The sequence below is a fragment of the Anas platyrhynchos genome, chromosome 1, assembly GCF_047663525.1.
Source record: "Anas platyrhynchos isolate ZD024472 breed Pekin duck chromosome 1, IASCAAS_PekinDuck_T2T, whole genome shotgun sequence".
NCBI lineage: Eukaryota > Metazoa > Chordata > Aves > Anseriformes > Anatidae > Anas > Anas platyrhynchos.
In genome coordinates, this window is record NC_092587.1 from 192300630 (window position 1) to 192318290 (window position 17661).

General features: G+C 34.7%; 1 protein-coding gene across 5 annotated transcripts in view; it reads right to left on the reverse strand.

The window, feature by feature from the left end:
- The window catches only part of DYNC2H1 (dynein cytoplasmic 2 heavy chain 1), a 164647-nt gene that overhangs the window by 89641 nt on the left and 57345 nt on the right, over positions 1-17661 (reverse strand). For all 5 annotated transcript variants that reach the window (XR_011806518.1, XM_038175934.2, XM_038175931.2 and 2 more), the window contains exons 57-70: positions 16158-16318; positions 15884-16007; positions 15233-15354; positions 14494-14580; positions 12362-12488; positions 10904-11045; positions 10264-10373; positions 8879-8977; positions 7499-7622; positions 4899-5062; positions 4367-4486; positions 2745-2879; positions 1745-1888; positions 371-460 (exon numbers count right to left, since the gene is read on the reverse strand). Coding sequence is in view for 4 of the 5 variants with exons in the window: in XM_038175934.2 (XP_038031862.1) it covers positions 371-460; positions 1745-1888; positions 2745-2879; positions 4367-4486; positions 4899-5062; positions 7499-7622; positions 8879-8977; positions 10264-10373; positions 10904-11045; positions 12362-12488; positions 14494-14580; positions 15233-15354; positions 15884-16007; positions 16158-16318 (1749 nt within the window). In the remaining variant the exon portion in view is untranslated. The remainder of the gene's footprint in view (positions 1-370; positions 461-1744; positions 1889-2744; positions 2880-4366; positions 4487-4898; positions 5063-7498; positions 7623-8878; positions 8978-10263; positions 10374-10903; positions 11046-12361; positions 12489-14493; positions 14581-15232; positions 15355-15883; positions 16008-16157; positions 16319-17661) is intronic.

A 17661-nucleotide genomic window follows, 5' to 3' on the forward strand; every position in this document is an offset into this window, starting at 1 on the left:
CAAACACTCATACTTTGGAAATGCTAGACATAAAACTGAACAGAATGAAGAGTACTCTAAATACTGAGTAGCCTGGAACTGGCTATGTGGACAGAATGATAGAGAGATGAGAAACCGGAGGTAAAGCAGAAATATGACTGCACTGAGAATAGCTTCACCCATTAGAACACTGCTCTGTGGAAAAAATGTGCATAAGCAAGCTTAATTTTGTCGTAGTCTAAATTTCTGTCCTCATTTTTTTATGCTAAATATTACAAGTGCAAGTTTTTTATATGTATTGCATTTGTACTGACACAATACTGCTTATCTGAACTAGATCAGTGTTGGTTGCTGAAAGAATACTTTCAAACCCAGTGCACTACAATCTTACCTTAAACAAACAGCGACAAACATATTCATACACTGTATGTTTCAATGCATCAATAAGCAGCTTGATTCTTTCTTCAGTATTACTTGAATCCTAAAAATAAAGTTTGGATTTCTAAAATTCATGTGGAAGTAAAAACACTTTTATTATCGAGTGAATTTCACCAGGGGAAATAAAGGGGGGGTGGGGTGGAGAGAGAGGAGGAAGAGAAACAGGAGGGAATAAAGGTGTCAGGAGGATATAAAAAGGAGGTTTACAAGGGGGTTCAAAGGTACTGTGACATTTATCTGAAAAAAAAATTCCTTTCTACCTTTCTGGAGATTATAAAAGAGGGTAATGTGGATTCACAAGCTGATTTCATTAACCCCTTCCCTAAGTCTGAAAGACAGTGTAGGAAAAATGCAGAAGTGTATAAAGGAGGAATAAAAAGGAAGAAAGTAAAGAAGGACATGAATAGCAAAGACAGAAGTTGAGTTTTAAATAGGTTATCATAATAGGAAGGAAGGAAGAAATTATGAAAAGTTGTGAAAGTAAGAACAAGAAGTTAGAAATTTCATGTTGTGGAAAAGAAGGAGTAGGTAAAAAACCTTAAAGAAGGCAAGTTTGCATAGTTGGAAGGACATTTCTGCGAGTGATTGGAGCTGAAGGAATCTTGTAAGCATGGACATGAGAATAAAGGGCAATCCAAAGTGACATGATAAAAGGCATGTGAATTCATTTTTGAAGTGGGAACAAACAGGAAAGAAAAAAAAGATGAATTTTGGAGATGCTCAATAAAAAAAAAAAAGCACATCATTAGTCAGAGTGGGTTTTTTATGTCTAAAGAGTGAGGTGACAAAGGATAAATCCATAATTCTGCACTTCGGTAAGAAAAATGTAATGGCCGTGAGAATACAGAAAAGTAAAAGTGACATTTTCCTAAGACATGCATGCTTACAAACTGTATCAAGATAGTTTTTTGATCTTCCTTCCAATAACTGAACCATGTAGAAATATAGCTCTTTTCTTATTCTAACCCTTGTTGCTAGAATTAATTGGATATTCTTTAAATAAAGCCTGCAGTAATGAGCTGAAGTTATAGTCAAACTTGCATGTCCTAATTCATTTACCTCAGACAAGGCGCAAGCCTGAAATAACAAATAAGAGCAACTTTGGATTTAGATGGCTTAGCGATTTTACAATTTATATGTAATGTAAATGGCAAAAAAAAAAAAAAATCCATGTGTATATATTCTGAATATGTAAAGCACAACAGTTCAGCATCACTACTTATTATACGTTATTCCCTAAAAATGTTCAGAGCAACTAAAAAATTCAGAAGATCAAAACAGAGTGATTCATCTGCAGCACTCACAGCTTTAGAAGAAGAGAAAATACCTGTTCGCTTTGCAGGGCCCTTTGAAAAAGCCGTAGGAAGGCCGCCAAACTAAAACGGTACATATTATTAATTTTGGACAAGTCAGAGATAATAAAATACATCTTGCTAGCACTCTCAGCTAAAGGGAGATAGGCATCCCTCTCCTGTGGATAAAGAAAAAAAAAAGCATATATATGTTGTGTATATATATATATATCTCTGTGTGTGTGTGTGTGTGTGTGTGTGTGTGTAAATCAAAACAGTACATTGCTGCCATCTACTGGATACTACACAAACATTTTTTCACCCTATTGAAAAATTCAGATGAGTCCCACTACTGCTTGAAAAAACACAATCCCTTCCAACTTTTCAAACTGACGGCCATGTACTCAAGACTTCAACACTATCTTTAGGTTTTAAACTTGGCAGAAAACAGTTAGGTGAAAAGCTTTTTAAGTTATGCAGAACACCTTGGAAATTAATTCTAAGGGCACTGAGGTCTCCTCCCACCACAAAGCACTTCCCATAACTCAGCAGCAAATTCAAAACATAACAAATAGGACACAGGAGAAAAATTTGTAAAGTGTTACAAAACCCAGCCATGCCAGATGAATAACACCACCAATTAATTTATTTTTTTTTGCAATAGCGAGGGATTTATTAAACAAGAATGTCCATTTGAGCCTTGAAAATCAGTCATATGCAATAGCTGATGGTTAAAGTAAAAAAACAAAGTCAAAACCTAATACCCGCCGATAGGTCCTTGGGAAAAAAACAAAATTGAACTCAAACTGGCAGGCTTTAAATTGTGTAACATTCACCAAATGCAAATTAAAGACATTTAAGTACTGAAAATGCTTTCTGTACTTGCATTATGCAAGTATCTCTTACTTCAAAAGATGAATTCAGTATGTTACTGATCTTTCTCTCCTGCAGATGTACATATACTCTATTTACACACACAAGATAACTTTTCTCAGCAGGAAAAGAGCAGCAATAAAAGATCTTTTTTTTGTCTACCTGATCAAGGGAACTCTGAAGTCTGTGAGATTCAGCAAGTGATTCTTGGATGAGGGCACTACTTGCTTTAGTCTGATTCAAAGATTCAATCAGATCTTTATTTTCTAGTATGTTGCCTTGTGATGTTGCAAGTGTCTGCAGAAAAAAAAAAAAAAGAAAAAAAAGGTCACCTATGTTACATTTAAAAAAAAACAACAACTGTGAAGTAAGCATTTTAGAAGCTGACATGCATATTTCTGAATAGTGAATGCAGGTGGTTTATTCCAAAAACTCAGATGATGTATTAATGAAGGTTGGAAAATAAAACTCAGGACCAAGCTCTCAGAATCCTGATTGACAAATTCTGAAACATGCTGTCATTAAGCCTTTCAGAATGATTTGTATGATCAGATTCTTCTGCACTAACATCCCAACAGCAAATACAAATCAGATTTTTTTTTTCAATTTCACTACCAATTTAGCCTGAAATTGGCTTCTTGCAGTAACTTGCTGTACCTGATCAATCATAAATTTGTTTTCCCTTGAAACAGTAAAATCCAACATTCCCATACAATTTTGTCCTCATTTCCAACTGAGAGATAAATATTAATGATTACAACATTCCAAGTTTTGTAATCAGAGATCCCTTCAAAATGCTTTTGATTGCCCCACCTCTTTCCTGAGTTCTCCTGTACAAATACTTTCACTTTTAATAGGAAGAGGGAAAATGAGTGATTCCCTGGCATTGAAGGTTTGCTTTTTTTTTAAACTAGCTCTCGGTAAACACATTTCATTTTGTGGTCAGACAACAACACAAAATTGGCTTTTTTTTGGTTAATTTTTACTCTCAGGTTTCATCTGAAAGTGAAAACTAAATGGGTTTTAAACACAGTAGACAGTTAATTTAAAGTTTTATCTTTAAAAAATAAAAATAAAAATATACCTGCAACTATATTAACTTACTAGGCTATGAAAATACCTTAATATGCAAGATTTGTAAAGACAGACAAGGGAAAAAAAAAAGAGCCATGAGCTTTCCTCATCTTAATGCAACACACACCTAGTATTTTAAAATTAAAATAGTTACTATATAGTTAAAAAAAAAAATCAGAAAGCAATGCACTTTAGACACCACATCAAAGGTTCAGATCTGCTTAACTGTCTGCAAACTGTATTCCAGATCTGCTTAACTGACTGCAAACTGTATTCCCTATTTCCATATTTTAAGTCAAAATCAGTATTGAGCAAAATGTGATGGATTATTTTGTACAGCTGGTTTACAGGTTGTATATCCTGGCATGTTTTGAGAAGTCAAACCAATACTTCCTAGGACAGCACATCAGGATATTTGGATGCAGAGATTCACCAGCTAGAATAGAAGAACGCACTAGGTTATCTAGTTGAAAAGAGTAGGACAGGATCATCTTGGTACAAGTACTAAGGGAGCCATCTAGTAAAGGTGACTGATGTACATATTTATATTTCTTTCTTACCAACATCCCCAAGTAAATAATACTTTTATTTTCTCAAATCAAAAATTCTGAGGGGTCATGATTTCGGTACTTTCTTTTTACATTGAAACATATAAAATATCAAATTTATCTTATTGACCTAACAGATACAGCAGGTAAATTTATTTTTACCTCCAAAAGAGATTCCTCCAGCTTAGCTAGTTGTATCTTCTTATCTTCTTCTTGTTGCAACAGCTTTGTCTTCTGCTCTTCCAAATTGGGCTTTTCATGCTGAATTGTTAAAGCCAAAAGCTAAAAAGAAAGGAGATTGTTTAATGTAGTAGAAGATATTTTAATATTTCATAATATATATCAATTAATCATATAGCATTCACTGTATACCAGTTTATAGTCTACTTTTGAAAGTAGACTTCTGAGGGTTTGAACAGAGAACAGGAGTGTAGCAATTAATCTCGTGTAACTCAAATCAATGAGTTTCTATTTTCATTATTGGACTTGCTCTTTGGTTCCAAAGTGCATAAAAACAATCTTCTAAAATTTTAATTTAGTATCAGCGTTGATTAGTATAGCGTTGATTTTTCCATTTATAGTTGTGTCCTGTAAAACATCTCTGTGACCATTAACACAAACTGCACCATGGGGCTTCTACCACAGGCTGGATGTATCTATAAATACCTATATTATTTTTACTCTAAATGCATACCTGACCTCTTAAGCCACTTCCTGTTGTCGTAAAGTTTACTTCCGTAACGATAGAAGAAGCATCAGGTGGAATGAAGGGATTTGGGTTCCTCGTTGATAGAAAAAGACGGAACTCTTCATTATAATCTATAATTTTTTCACCTATTTGTATAGCATAGCGGGGTCCTGTAGATAAAAAAAATATATGTATTATAGTCACTCTGATTTGAGATTCTAATCGTTCTAGAATTATCTGAAAATAATGGTATTTGTGTTATACTTTATACCAATAGGTTAAAAGATACTTTACAAATAATTTATAAATTATTTTTATAAAGAATAATAAATAAAAACGTAAGAAACATAAGCTATTCTGCATTGCTAGACAGAAAAATGCAATAGTGTAACAACAGTGTGTGAAAGTTATATGGTGAAAATTAACGAGTTTCATTTAATTATCACCCCCAATAAAAACGCACAAATGGCAAAAAATGGACTTGATGTAAAAGTAATATGAATGAATATTTGAAATCTTCTAGCAATGGCAGGAGACAAAACATCACAGAAGACACACTAGATAATTCTGCTTTTGTCTAAGAATCCTGTCATTATTTAAACATATTCATTTAATTTGCCATATAGGTATACCACTCTATAAAATCACATTTGCCATAAATACATATAGGCTAACTAAGATGGTGCAATATTTTCTGAATGCAACACCAAAACATCAGTCTTTATTTCTGAATCTGTTACATTTACTTGCAGAAATGTGATGCTTCTCTACAATCGTAATTCCATTAAAATACTATTTTCTGTGATATTGTTATGGAGAAAGACAGACTATAAAACTGAAGATGTTGGAATATCTAGTTATTAGATTAAAAGAAAACTGTTCCATTAAGAAATAATGTAAATTCATTAATTACTATAAATACACTTAATTTACTCACAGTGGGAAAAAAATAATTTATTCATTTTTGTTGTCATGTATTCAATCTATTTTTATACTATTGAGATTCTGACATTTCTCAATACACTTCTCACAAAATTAAACCATATATATGGCTTCTCACCACTCTCCTTCCACCACAGAAAATTTCCATTACAGCCATGTCAGAAAATAATAAAGTTTAACCGTCACGACTAGAATAAGATTTTTGCCTCCTGATACTAAACAGAAGGAAGAAAGAAATGGAACATTAAAAGTTTCAAAGTGAAAATTTCTCTTCCAGAGAAATTTCTGAGGTGGCAGTTAGGTACTTCTCTATTATTAGCACTAGGAGCAGAAGATCAGAAATGTTCCAAGTATAAATCTCTTGCTAAAACACTGGTACAGATGAAAAGCACATACCAATTTTGCTTCTGTGCCAAGGATCAGAATAAATTTGAGGCTTATGTTGTAAAAATGTCAAATAGAAAATGGAAGCTGTACAAGGACAAAGTAACTGCAGTATATAAATTCACATTTTTTCTTAACTTCATTTCATTCCAAGTAGTGAAAAGATGCAGTCATCACAAGCAAAATAATACAGAGAGGCCTCCACTACCACTTCCACATTTTGACAATTGTGCGCTTCATAGCCAAATGACTGAAATGACTCAAAGAATGACCAGCTCTCCCAAAGAATGACCAGCTCACCCATTTCTAAACACAGCTCCCTGGTTTGGACTTGCACAGATCTAGAGTTAACGGAGTTCATATGGAAGAGGCTGCCTGAGGTATTATGAGCAATTTCCCTGAATAAACTTGCATTTTTGATTTAATCTGCTTTCTCCACAGTTCTGCAAACACATTTATCTCTTAATTTGATTCCTTTTGAGATGTATCTCTGATAATACTGTATCTCTGCTTTCCAAAATTCAGCAGAAGCTAGTGAAATAAAACAGTTGTCAAGATTTTCTATCTGTCTCCTACAGAACCTTGAAGTCGCCACTCAGGTAGTGCTCTCAACTCTTACTGAGGAGAAAAAAAAAGTAAGCACATCTGTAATGGAAGAATGATCTAAACTAACAACTTGTTATTTTACAGACCTGTCCCCGTATAGGGGATAACTACATCTAAGAACTCCACAAATATTTTTATTCTGCTTCACTGCATCAGTAAAGGGGACGTATTTCACTGAATTCTATGACCCCTTACACTCCCATTCCAAAGTCACATCAGGGATAGATCTGAGCATCTTCTTTAGTCTTCAGACAAACAAAAGACAAAAGGCAACATCAACTTTCTATAATTCTGATTTCTAACTGCATAATCAGTAGTGTAATTTCTGGTCTATTCATTGTCAAAATTCCTAAGAAAGACCATGTGTTTGAAATTGCCATTAGAAATTAAGTTAAAATTTAAACTCTGCAAGAATTCATAAAGACGTTTTATTCTAATTCCAGTTGCAAAAAATCTTTAAATACTTCTCAGTATTTTTCAATTTAGCAAACAAGAGCATAACTCCAACATAACTAATGCACTGAAGTGTTAGCAGCATGTATAGTAGCTGCATATTAAAGAGGAAAAGACAACGGAATACTCATGGTTTCAGAAAAATCAGGTATTATATGATGTATATGGATCTAACCTTCACAAGGCTTGAACAAGCATTTTTAAAGATTTTGGTTTTTTACCTTGGACTACAAGATCTTTTCTTAGCAACGGATAGAGTACAGGTTCCACTCCATCCATTTCCTGTATAATAAGTGTTTTCCCAAACCTCACTGCCAGCTCAAGAGATGTTAGGAAGTTGGTGTCCTATGCAAATGAAAACAAATTTATTTGATTCATGTTATTTTGAAATACCAACACTTTGACAGCAGTGTTAAAGAGTGAAAACTCTATAGACACTTTTAATTCATTTTAGGAATGAACAGTAAGTCATTATACCAGGAATCTGAACATAAATATCAGTAGTATAACCAAAGAATTCTACTACATGCATCATATGGTAGCCACAAGTATTTAATTTAAATTCGTTTGATGCAACTAAAGGATTGCTTCAGCTACTGGCATACAAGCAACCAATTTAACATGCCTAGCTCTCCTTGTGCTACATCAGAAAAAAGCAGGTCTGCAACAGGTCTTGTGTCATGTCTGTCAGGTGTACCTGGCTAGTTAGTACATCTCAAATATTAATAGGTAGCTGTGCCTCAAAAGGGAATCAAGACCTAAAGCCAGGATTCACAGATACTAAGATACCTAAATGCAGGCTTTTGCCTGTAGGTATCTAAACACACACTTGTTTTTTAAGATTCCATTAAAGTCAGTGGTGATCCTGGATAATGCAGTCAACAAGCCCAAAAGTTAATCAAGCCAACCTGCTAGCAGGTTAAGTATTCAACTCTTAACTAGTACATTCTGTGAGTATCCAAAGTGCCTATATATGGCTGGCACAGATCTCTAGAAGACACACATTCTGCTGAAGCAATACTCTGAGGCCAGATGGGATCCAATAAGGGACTTTAGAATGGCACCACAAGTTCGTCTATGTTTGTGCAAATGAAACAAGCCTAGCCACTCATGTAAACTGACATGGTGTCTTAATCTTGAACTGAAACCTATCCAAGTACTTCCAATGTAGATAATAAAACACAAAAATCACAAGGAAGAAGCATATACATACTCCCGAAATCCTATGAACTGCAACAAATAAAAAAAAATATAAATAAATACATAAATAATCTATTTTTAGAAATCTTTTACTATCTCTCTCCCAGCAGGGAATACTGATACTCTTGAAAAGGGCAGCACAAAGGGACAAGCTTGTAGAAATAAAACTACAATAATGCTGACCCTCAACTTTAAATACTCTGATTTCCTTCTTGAGTAAATACATTATCAGTAGCATCTGATAGAATCACCATAAACAAAAACTGTGAGAAATTTAATGCTTCATGAAATATGACCTCATATTTGGTGATAGCTTTCACAACAAATAAACTGCTCTCTAAAGTCTGGAACTGAGGGTAACAAGCAGAAAAATATTGTAAGACCAAGAGTAAATACTGGACCTGCTGGTTAACAACTTCCAAACGTGATTCCTTCAAATGTGTCTTCAACCATTCTGTAGCCCGGAAAGAAGGGTCTATCAGAAATGGGCAAACTTTACTCTAAGAAAAAAATTAGAAAATTACATAAATCTATTTTAAGAATTAAATTGAATGGGTAAAACAAATGAATACTGCACAATGAATTAAGTCCTCTTTTATTTCCCCAAACTGATGTTATGCGCATTTTAATATTTTTTCATTAACAAACTGTTTAAAGAAACACTAATGACCTAACAACAAAATGACAGTAAACAACAACAGTATAAGAACAGTGTAAGAACATTATTTTCTTGCCCTTTTTTTTTTTTATTTTGTAAAATATTGTGTTTAATTCCAGTTTAAAAGATGCTGAACAAAATACATGCACAAGCAAAAGGATTTGAGCTGAGGAAGGGCTTGAAAAAGTTCTTAATGCACAATGAGATTTTTAGGAGCTCAATCTATTTAACTAAGAAAAAGATGAAAATAAGATTTGATTACAGCATATAAGTACTTTTGAGAGTAAAAAATCATATTTGTTGAAGAGCTTTTTAATCAAAGTGAGAAAGTAATAGCTAGATCTAATATCAAGATGATAAAGCAAGACTTATTTAAATTGGAAAAAAGCTGTAACTGGTCTGTGCGAATTATTAATCATCCAAGCAAACAACCAGTGGCAAATGTAAATTCTCCTCTCCTAAATGGTATTACATTTTTATTTTCTATCAGATAGAAGAAATAACTACATTATAACTGCAGTATTATGTTATATAAATGTGCAATTGCGTAATATGTACATTTATTGTCATATATATCTATATGCTATTATGTGGTAATACTGAATCATGGTTATAAGTACAGTATTATAATTTATTATAATTATTCTATCTGGTATTAGCAACTGGCCTTAAGTGAATGACATTTTAGGTCCTATATCACAGAGATAAGCTAATGATTAGCTTTAAAGATTTCAGATCTAGATATTTTGAAAGGCATCTGCATATAGCTTTTTACTTTTTCAAGACCAAAAAAGTATGAGAAATGATACGTCAAGTGCACACTTATAGGACATAATCTTCCTTGTATTAGTGTTTATGATTAGTAATAGACTAATAGCAGGTCTTGTCTGTTCAACATCTGGAAGAAAACCATAAAAGCAGAAAAATAAAAAGGATGTTCTTTCACTATATATTTTCCTTTTGGTACGGAGTACCCAGAGTTAGATAAATATTTGTTTCTCTGTGCATGTTTTATGGTGCTAATAAAACAATGAAAATGAAATTGTTCAAAATTCCAGAAAGCTATCATGTTACTGAAATTTGTAGAAATTGAAATACTTCTAAGATAAGATAGAAAAGCAAGTTTACCTGCAAGATAACAAGAGCATTTTCTATTGAAAGGTCATCTGAAGGTAAGCCTTCACTTTTCCAAACTAACTCCTCACTTTCTGTGCACAGGAACCGCCGTAAATCAAACTCTGATAAATGAAAGATCATAAGTTTGTGCTAATATTTATAGCTTGCACATTTTAAGCCTTCATCACTTTATATACAGTGGAGAGTCTGCCTTAAATCAGTGCAGGTCTGTTAATTGCCCTTACATTATTTCTTGAGTGTACTGCTATTTTCTATCTGATGTTTCCAAAAAAAATGATGCTGTTAACACAGATAAAAATGATTACTGAAAAACAAGAAGCATTCAGAACCCATAGGCAAATTTCCAACATTTAATGTGAATACTTTCATTCATATAAACTTTACTTTTTAAGCAAGGGCTATGGAACAAAATCTTAAATATATATATATAAGTAGTTATAATCTTAAGAAATAACAGAACAATCCTAAGAAATAGTTGTATCTGTATGTATAACTACTTCTTGAATAAAAATTAATGTTGTCATTTTTCATACGGGAACACCAAGACAAAGGAGTCTGTTCATCAGAACTCACTGGCATTTCTCACTTTCTCAGTCAAGCTGACTTACACACCCACACCCACACAAATTACTTTCAAGGCCTGCTGATTTGGTCCATTCATCCAATCTGGTTTTCCTCTGATCCTCAGGAGCAGCAGAAAGATAGGTAATAAATGCAGCTGCTAACTGAGCTCTCTTAGGCAACGTAGACAGTTCATCTGTTATCTCTGACACCTTCAAAAAAAAAGAAAAATTACAAAATCTGTATTATAAATAAAAACTATGTTAATATTTCTCATAATTCATTTAGTAGTCAGAGTTACATTGTCTGCCATTAAGAATACAACTGAGAATGAGTTTCTCTCCTTGCATTTAAAGTATCTGTATTTAGCTAACTCACTGCAAAATATAAGTGAAAATATAAGTGAAAATGTGAGGAAAGATTTTTAACTCTCAACTACAATGTGGACAGATGTTTCTAAGAATTTAGCTCCTACAAACTATGGATTTGATGAACGCTTCAGGTTGTCACTTGTGAGCAACTGGATAAATCATAACATTATAAGAAAAATAAGAATATGTGATCTTATAGTATCAGCTAGTGAATGCTAGTCATAATACGTATGTACATACCAAATACCGTACTCAGAAATTTGATTCACTGAAGACTCACAAGATAAAATACATTTAACATGTATCTTTGAATAAGCTACCTGCAATTTACCGCCTATGCTTTGAACTCTTCTAGTATTTTGGAATAAAAATACAGCATAGCAAAACAACATAGAAGACTGCCATAATTGCCTTGAAAAAGTAATGTCACCTTTGCGTCTAATCAAACTGACCTTAAAAATAATAAAAAAAAAAGGCTTACACACACAAGAAACTTTTTACTACTATCTCCTTACTTTAAAGGGAGATGAACACAGCATTTTCAGCACTAAATAAAGCACCATCTTCAACATAGAATGACTACCTGACTACCACCCACTATTCTGCTAGGTATGCTAATATATCTACACCATACCATTAATAGAGCAGGGTATACTTCTAAAGAGAGGGATAATGTACCAGGGTGAAAAATGTGAAGGGTCATTTTTAGAACTCAGGTTCGAATATGCCCATACCCTACTGCAGCAGATGGAGTATCTAAAAGGCTACTTGCAAAGGAAGATCTTCCTTTTCCTTCAATCCTGCTGGTCATCCTGTGAGAGTATTCATCCAATACTAACTCTAGTTCTTCAAAATGAAGGCATTCAACCTAAGCTAATTGTTTATGCTTTTTCTAATGTCTATGAAGAGACAGGCAACTGTCTCTCAGCAGGGATATTTATCCCATCTTAAAGTACCAAAGAAAGCTAGGTATCACTTTCTGGAGGTGGCAGCTATTTTCAGCTTATATGTATCTTGGAGTTTTCCTTTTCTGCTTCTGACTGAAGAGTTGTGTCCAAACAGTTGCCAATTTCTCCCAAATATAACATGATTTCACTTTAAAATAGAGTTATCAACATATCAGCTATAAGAAGTATGCTATGAAAATTTTCACTAACCTGGGTGCTCCATCTTTTGTGTTCCCTATCAAGTTGATTTATCAGTACCTCTGCAGCTTTCAATGTTTTCTGAGCTTTACTTAGTTCTGCTTCAAGTTTTGATGCTTCAGTTGTTCTACACTGGAACCTGTAAAACAATTACTGTTTAAAATTGCTGTCACGAACTACTAAATTTATGGACAGTTACTTCAAAGGCAGCTTAATTGACTGAACTTGTGAATCCCTCACTTATGGTTCATGAAGAATACAACAACAATTGTTCTTTATACCGTCTTCTACTCTTTGGTAAATGAGCTTGTTAGACTTTCCACTAACAAAATTTAGATACACAGGTATAGACTATAAGGTCTGAAAATCATTCCTTCATCTACTTAAACAGCATGACTTTATTTTAGTGGTTGATATTTTGTTCCGCACATAGTCAGGACAATAGCAAACTCAACAACATGCTACAAATCTGTAACTCTTTGGTAAATATTCTCCTCTAAAGGAGAATATTGTTTAACTGTTAAATTTAAAGTCCAATACACAGTACTCTATTTTGTGAACAACTCTAAAACAGCAATATGCCCCACACAACAAGCAAGGTTTGGATATTATGTTGTAACATTTAACACCTTAATAATTTAATACTTATTTACATTAGGATAACTAATGCATTTAACACATAATCAAAGCTTTTAAAATTAATGTATTTAATTATAAATAGATACAGCATCTGAGACATCATTATATAGTTGAATGACAAGAAGAATTGTTTGGGTTGGAAGGGACCTTAAAGATCACCTTCTCCCAACACCCCTGCCATGTCCAGGGACATCTCCCATCAGACCAGGTTGCTCAAAGCCCCATCCAGCCTGGCCTTGAACACTTCCAGGGATGGGGCATCCATAGCTTCTCTGGGCAGCCTGTGCCAGGGCCTCACCACTCTCTGAGAAGAGAATTTCTTCCTAATATCTAACCTAAATCTCCCCTTTTGTAGTTTAAAACCATCACTCCTTGTCCTATCACTACACTTCCTGAGTCTCTCCCCACCTTTCTTGTTAGGCTCCTTTTTGGTACTGGAAGGCCACTCTAAGGTCTCCCCAGAGCCTTCTTGAGATGGACTAGTCTAGTCCTAAGAAGACATTGAAGTCATCTCAGATTTAAAAGGTGAGACACACACCACTCTATTTTTGATATCTGCTGTGTCTACACTGGAGGCTTCCAACTCAGTAGTAAGAAACAAGTACTTTGAAAGAGCATTCCATCTGATCAATGAGATGACCTGCTGCAGATAGCCTAAGTATGGCTTCTTCTGATTTATACATCTCACAGTGCAGAGAGGTGCATTTCATAGAACCAGAGAATCATAGACTGTTTTAGGTTGGAAGGGACCTCTGGAGGCCATCTGGTTCAACCCCTGTTCAAGCAGGGACACCCATAGCCAATATCTCAGGACCACATCCAGGTGGCTTTTTAAGATCTCAAAGGAGGAGACTCCACAGCCTCTATGCCAGTGCTCCATCACCTGAACAGCACAGAAGTGCTTCCTGGTGTTCAGACAGTACCTCGTGTTCCAGTTTGTTCCTGTTGTCCTAGCACTGGGCACGACTTACAAGAGCCTGTCTCAGTCTTCTTTGCACCCTCCCTTCAGGTATATATTGACATTGGCAAGATGCTTCGCAGAGCCTCCTCTTGTCCAGGCTGAACAGTCCCAGCTCTCTGAGCCTTCCCTCAGCCCCTCAGTGGTGCTCCACTCCCTTCATCATCTTGGTGGCCCTCTGCTGGACTGTTTCCAGTATGTCTGTCTTTCCTGTAAGGAGGCCAATAACTGGACACAGTGTGGCCTCACCAGTGCTGAGCAGAGGGGAAGTATCACACTTGTCAATCTGCTGACAACACTTTGTCTAATGCAGCCAAGCATGTTGCTGACTCATGTTCAACTTGGTGTCCAACAGGACTCCCAGGTCCTTTTCTACAGAGCTGCTTTCCTGCTGAGTAGCCTCCTGCATGTACTGGTGCCTGGGGTCATTTCTCCTCAGGTGCAGAACTCTGCACCTCTCCCATTTATTTATAATAAATATCATTATTCATACTGTAAATTCATCAATGTTTTTATTTATATCTTGAAATAAACAAACACAACATACTTATCTTTCAGTTCTGATACTTTTTGACCAACAGAGTTCAGAAGATCTTCCAACTTTTGTTTTCTGCTTTCAGTTTTCTTGAGATTACTGAAAGATATAATGCTTATTTTAAGAATATGCATCTCGAAAAAAAAAAAAAAAAGGGTGGGGACTGTAGCAGAAAAATTGTTTATATACAGATAGTCCAGAGATAATTCTTGTGATTTGTATTAATAAAAATCTGTTTTCATGTTTAAAAGCTTTGAGTAATTCTTATCACATATCTTTAGAAATGCAAACCAACCACATGCAAGTGTATTCTTAAAGATCAGATCAAATTCTTCCAATATTTTATTTTAAGACAATCGGTATATATTTCTCAAATTACAGATGGTCGTAAGAATATTTCATATCTTTGTAATTACAAGGAGAAACCGACACTGATTAGTGATGCCTGAGGGAAAAAAAAAAAAAAAAGAGAGAGGAACCACACTTCTTATAGCACAGCTTTCATTGACAGAGTACTTTTTAAGCATATCTGCAATGTTCACATCTCACAGACGTATTTCAGCATAGACTGGTAACTAGTGATTGGCAAGAAATATATATATGTTACACACTTTTTACTGTCTCAGCATGAATATTTTAATACTTGTTATTGAGCTACAGTTTCTTATTTTTAACCAACTTGAGTCCTCTTAAGTCTCTCCTGTCAACACTGGAATTGAGAACATTTATCCTGAAATAGTGTCTAACTCACACTTCCAAGCCAGCCTTTTCTTTTTCCAAAGGTTGAATTCGCTCTAGGACATGGGAATACTGGACATTGGCATTTACCCAAGCAGCCAATGGAGCAGCTGCAGCACTGGCTCGTTTAGCATTCTGAAAAAAAATCAGTAACAGTAAAAAGCAAGTCCTTTAAATATGATGTACATGAGAAATACAAGATAAATAATTGCAACAGATTTACCACTTATCAACTTTAATATGCCAGTTAGCCAACTCCTCTCTTAAACTTATCTTTTATATTGTTACTAAGAGATTATATTGTAGGCCATCAATCTGTGTAAAGAAAATAATGTGTATCTTTACAACTGTGAAGCTCCACAGGAGATAAGGAAGTTCTAAATGAGTGCAAACTCATTGTGTTCCTTCCCAGGGAACAACTGTCCTCTTAAAACTAAGGAACTAGTATTTAAGAATTCTACTAGCTAGTGAATTCCATATAGCTACTCCCAAATTTGTTCTCAAAGATCACCAATATATTAATTGTCATTAGCTCACCTTTTTAAAAAAAAAAAACAAACTGCATGTAATGTTAAGACTTAAGAGTTTTTTTGGTGATGGTGGTTGTTTTTGTTGTATTTTTTTGTTTGTTTATTTCATTTTATGTAATGCAATAAAGAATTACCTTAGGATCAAAAGATGATCTGTTTTTGTAAAGAAGTTCTTCAACACTCTCTCGGATTTCTTTTGGAATGTTACGGGCATCAAAGGTTGCTATGTCCTCCCTCACTCCTCTTTTGGCCAAGAAACTGTAAAAAGTAAAGAAAATACAAACGTTCAAAAGATTTTTTCCATATGAAATATAAAGAATTCTGCACACACATAATTCCTGAATATAACAGAAAGCATTTCATATTGCAAATTACTGTCTAAGGTTGAAGCTTAAATAAAATCCTCACCTCTTCATGCTCACCCATGATGTATCAAAAATCCCCATCAGCTGTAAAACTCCTTCTAGGATGTCTCTGATTATGTCAGGGGGCATCCGTAATGACCGAATTTCTGACAAAGACTCTGGTTTTATATTTCCAACTGCTAACTTAGCTTCATTAACCAGTGGCTTAAAACATAAAAACATATCAAAAAATGTATGAAGATACGAGAAACCGAAAGTTTGCCGTTTTGGCTTTCATACATTTTCATGTTAGCGTTAAATATTTCATTACCTAACCAAATACTGTTGATATGTATTCATGTACAAAAGTTACTAAAACAAAAATGCTACCTGTGATAAGTACGGTTCCATATAAAACACACTTCAATCCTAGCATTCTCTAAATTTACATTCAACACCGTATTTCATAAATATTTGTATATAATACCATTAATTATATTTGTTCTTCCACTGCTTAAAAGTTCATTGTGTTGTTGGTATGGTTTAATAACGATGTCAATTACTGTTTGCAAAAGCACCTAAGAATATCTATGTACAAGAAGTACAGTCACAAGAGCTTGCTCTTTTCAGTAGCTAAGCAAATCCAGGCACCTTTTACCCTTACCAACAAAGCCAAAAAATAATGAGGAAACAGAAGTTAAGGAATTATTAAAGATTGTGCACACCCTGCACATCTTGCATATTTATCAAAGTCTAGAAAAAGGGTTTTAACCAAACCCTTTAGTTCTATGTTACTTTAATAGAATCATAGGATCACAGAATGGCTTGGGTTGGAAGGAATCTTAAAGATCATCTAGTTCCAACCCCTCTTCTCAGGCACAGAGGAGGGGATCATTGGTCTGTAGCTCCTTGGCTCCTCCTTTTTACCCTTTTTAAAAAGTGGAGTGATGTTTCCATTTTTCTAGTCACCAGGGACCTCAACTGCCACAACTTTTCAAATATGATGGAGGGAGGCTTAGCAACTACATCAGACAGTTCCCTCAGGACCCAAGATGTGTGGCATCAGGCTCCACAGACTTGTACTTTCACTGCAAAGATGTGATCCCTTGGTACCTATGATATTCAAAAGTAAAGAAAAATAATTTGCTGTACTTTTTTCTTATTCTTTAGTACAATTTTAAAATGGATGGGATGAAAAATAGAGACTAAAATCAATGGCTCGAGACACATACCTCTACCAAAAAACTGATGCATAAAAGCTGTAAAGTCTCTTGAAGAACAGTATGCAACAGAATCACAGAATGGTTTGTGTTGGAAGGGACCTTAAAGATCATCTAGTTCCAATAACCTTGCCGTGGGCAGGGGTGCCACCCACTAAATCAGGTTGCTCAGAGCCTAACCCAACCTGGCCTTGAACACCTCCAGGGATGGGGCATCCACAGCGTTTCTGTGGCAAGTTGTGCCAGTGCCTCACCAATCTGAGTAAACAATTTCTTTCTCATAACTAATCTACATCTATCCTCTTTTAGTTTAAAGCCATTACTCCTTGTCCTATCACTACACTACCT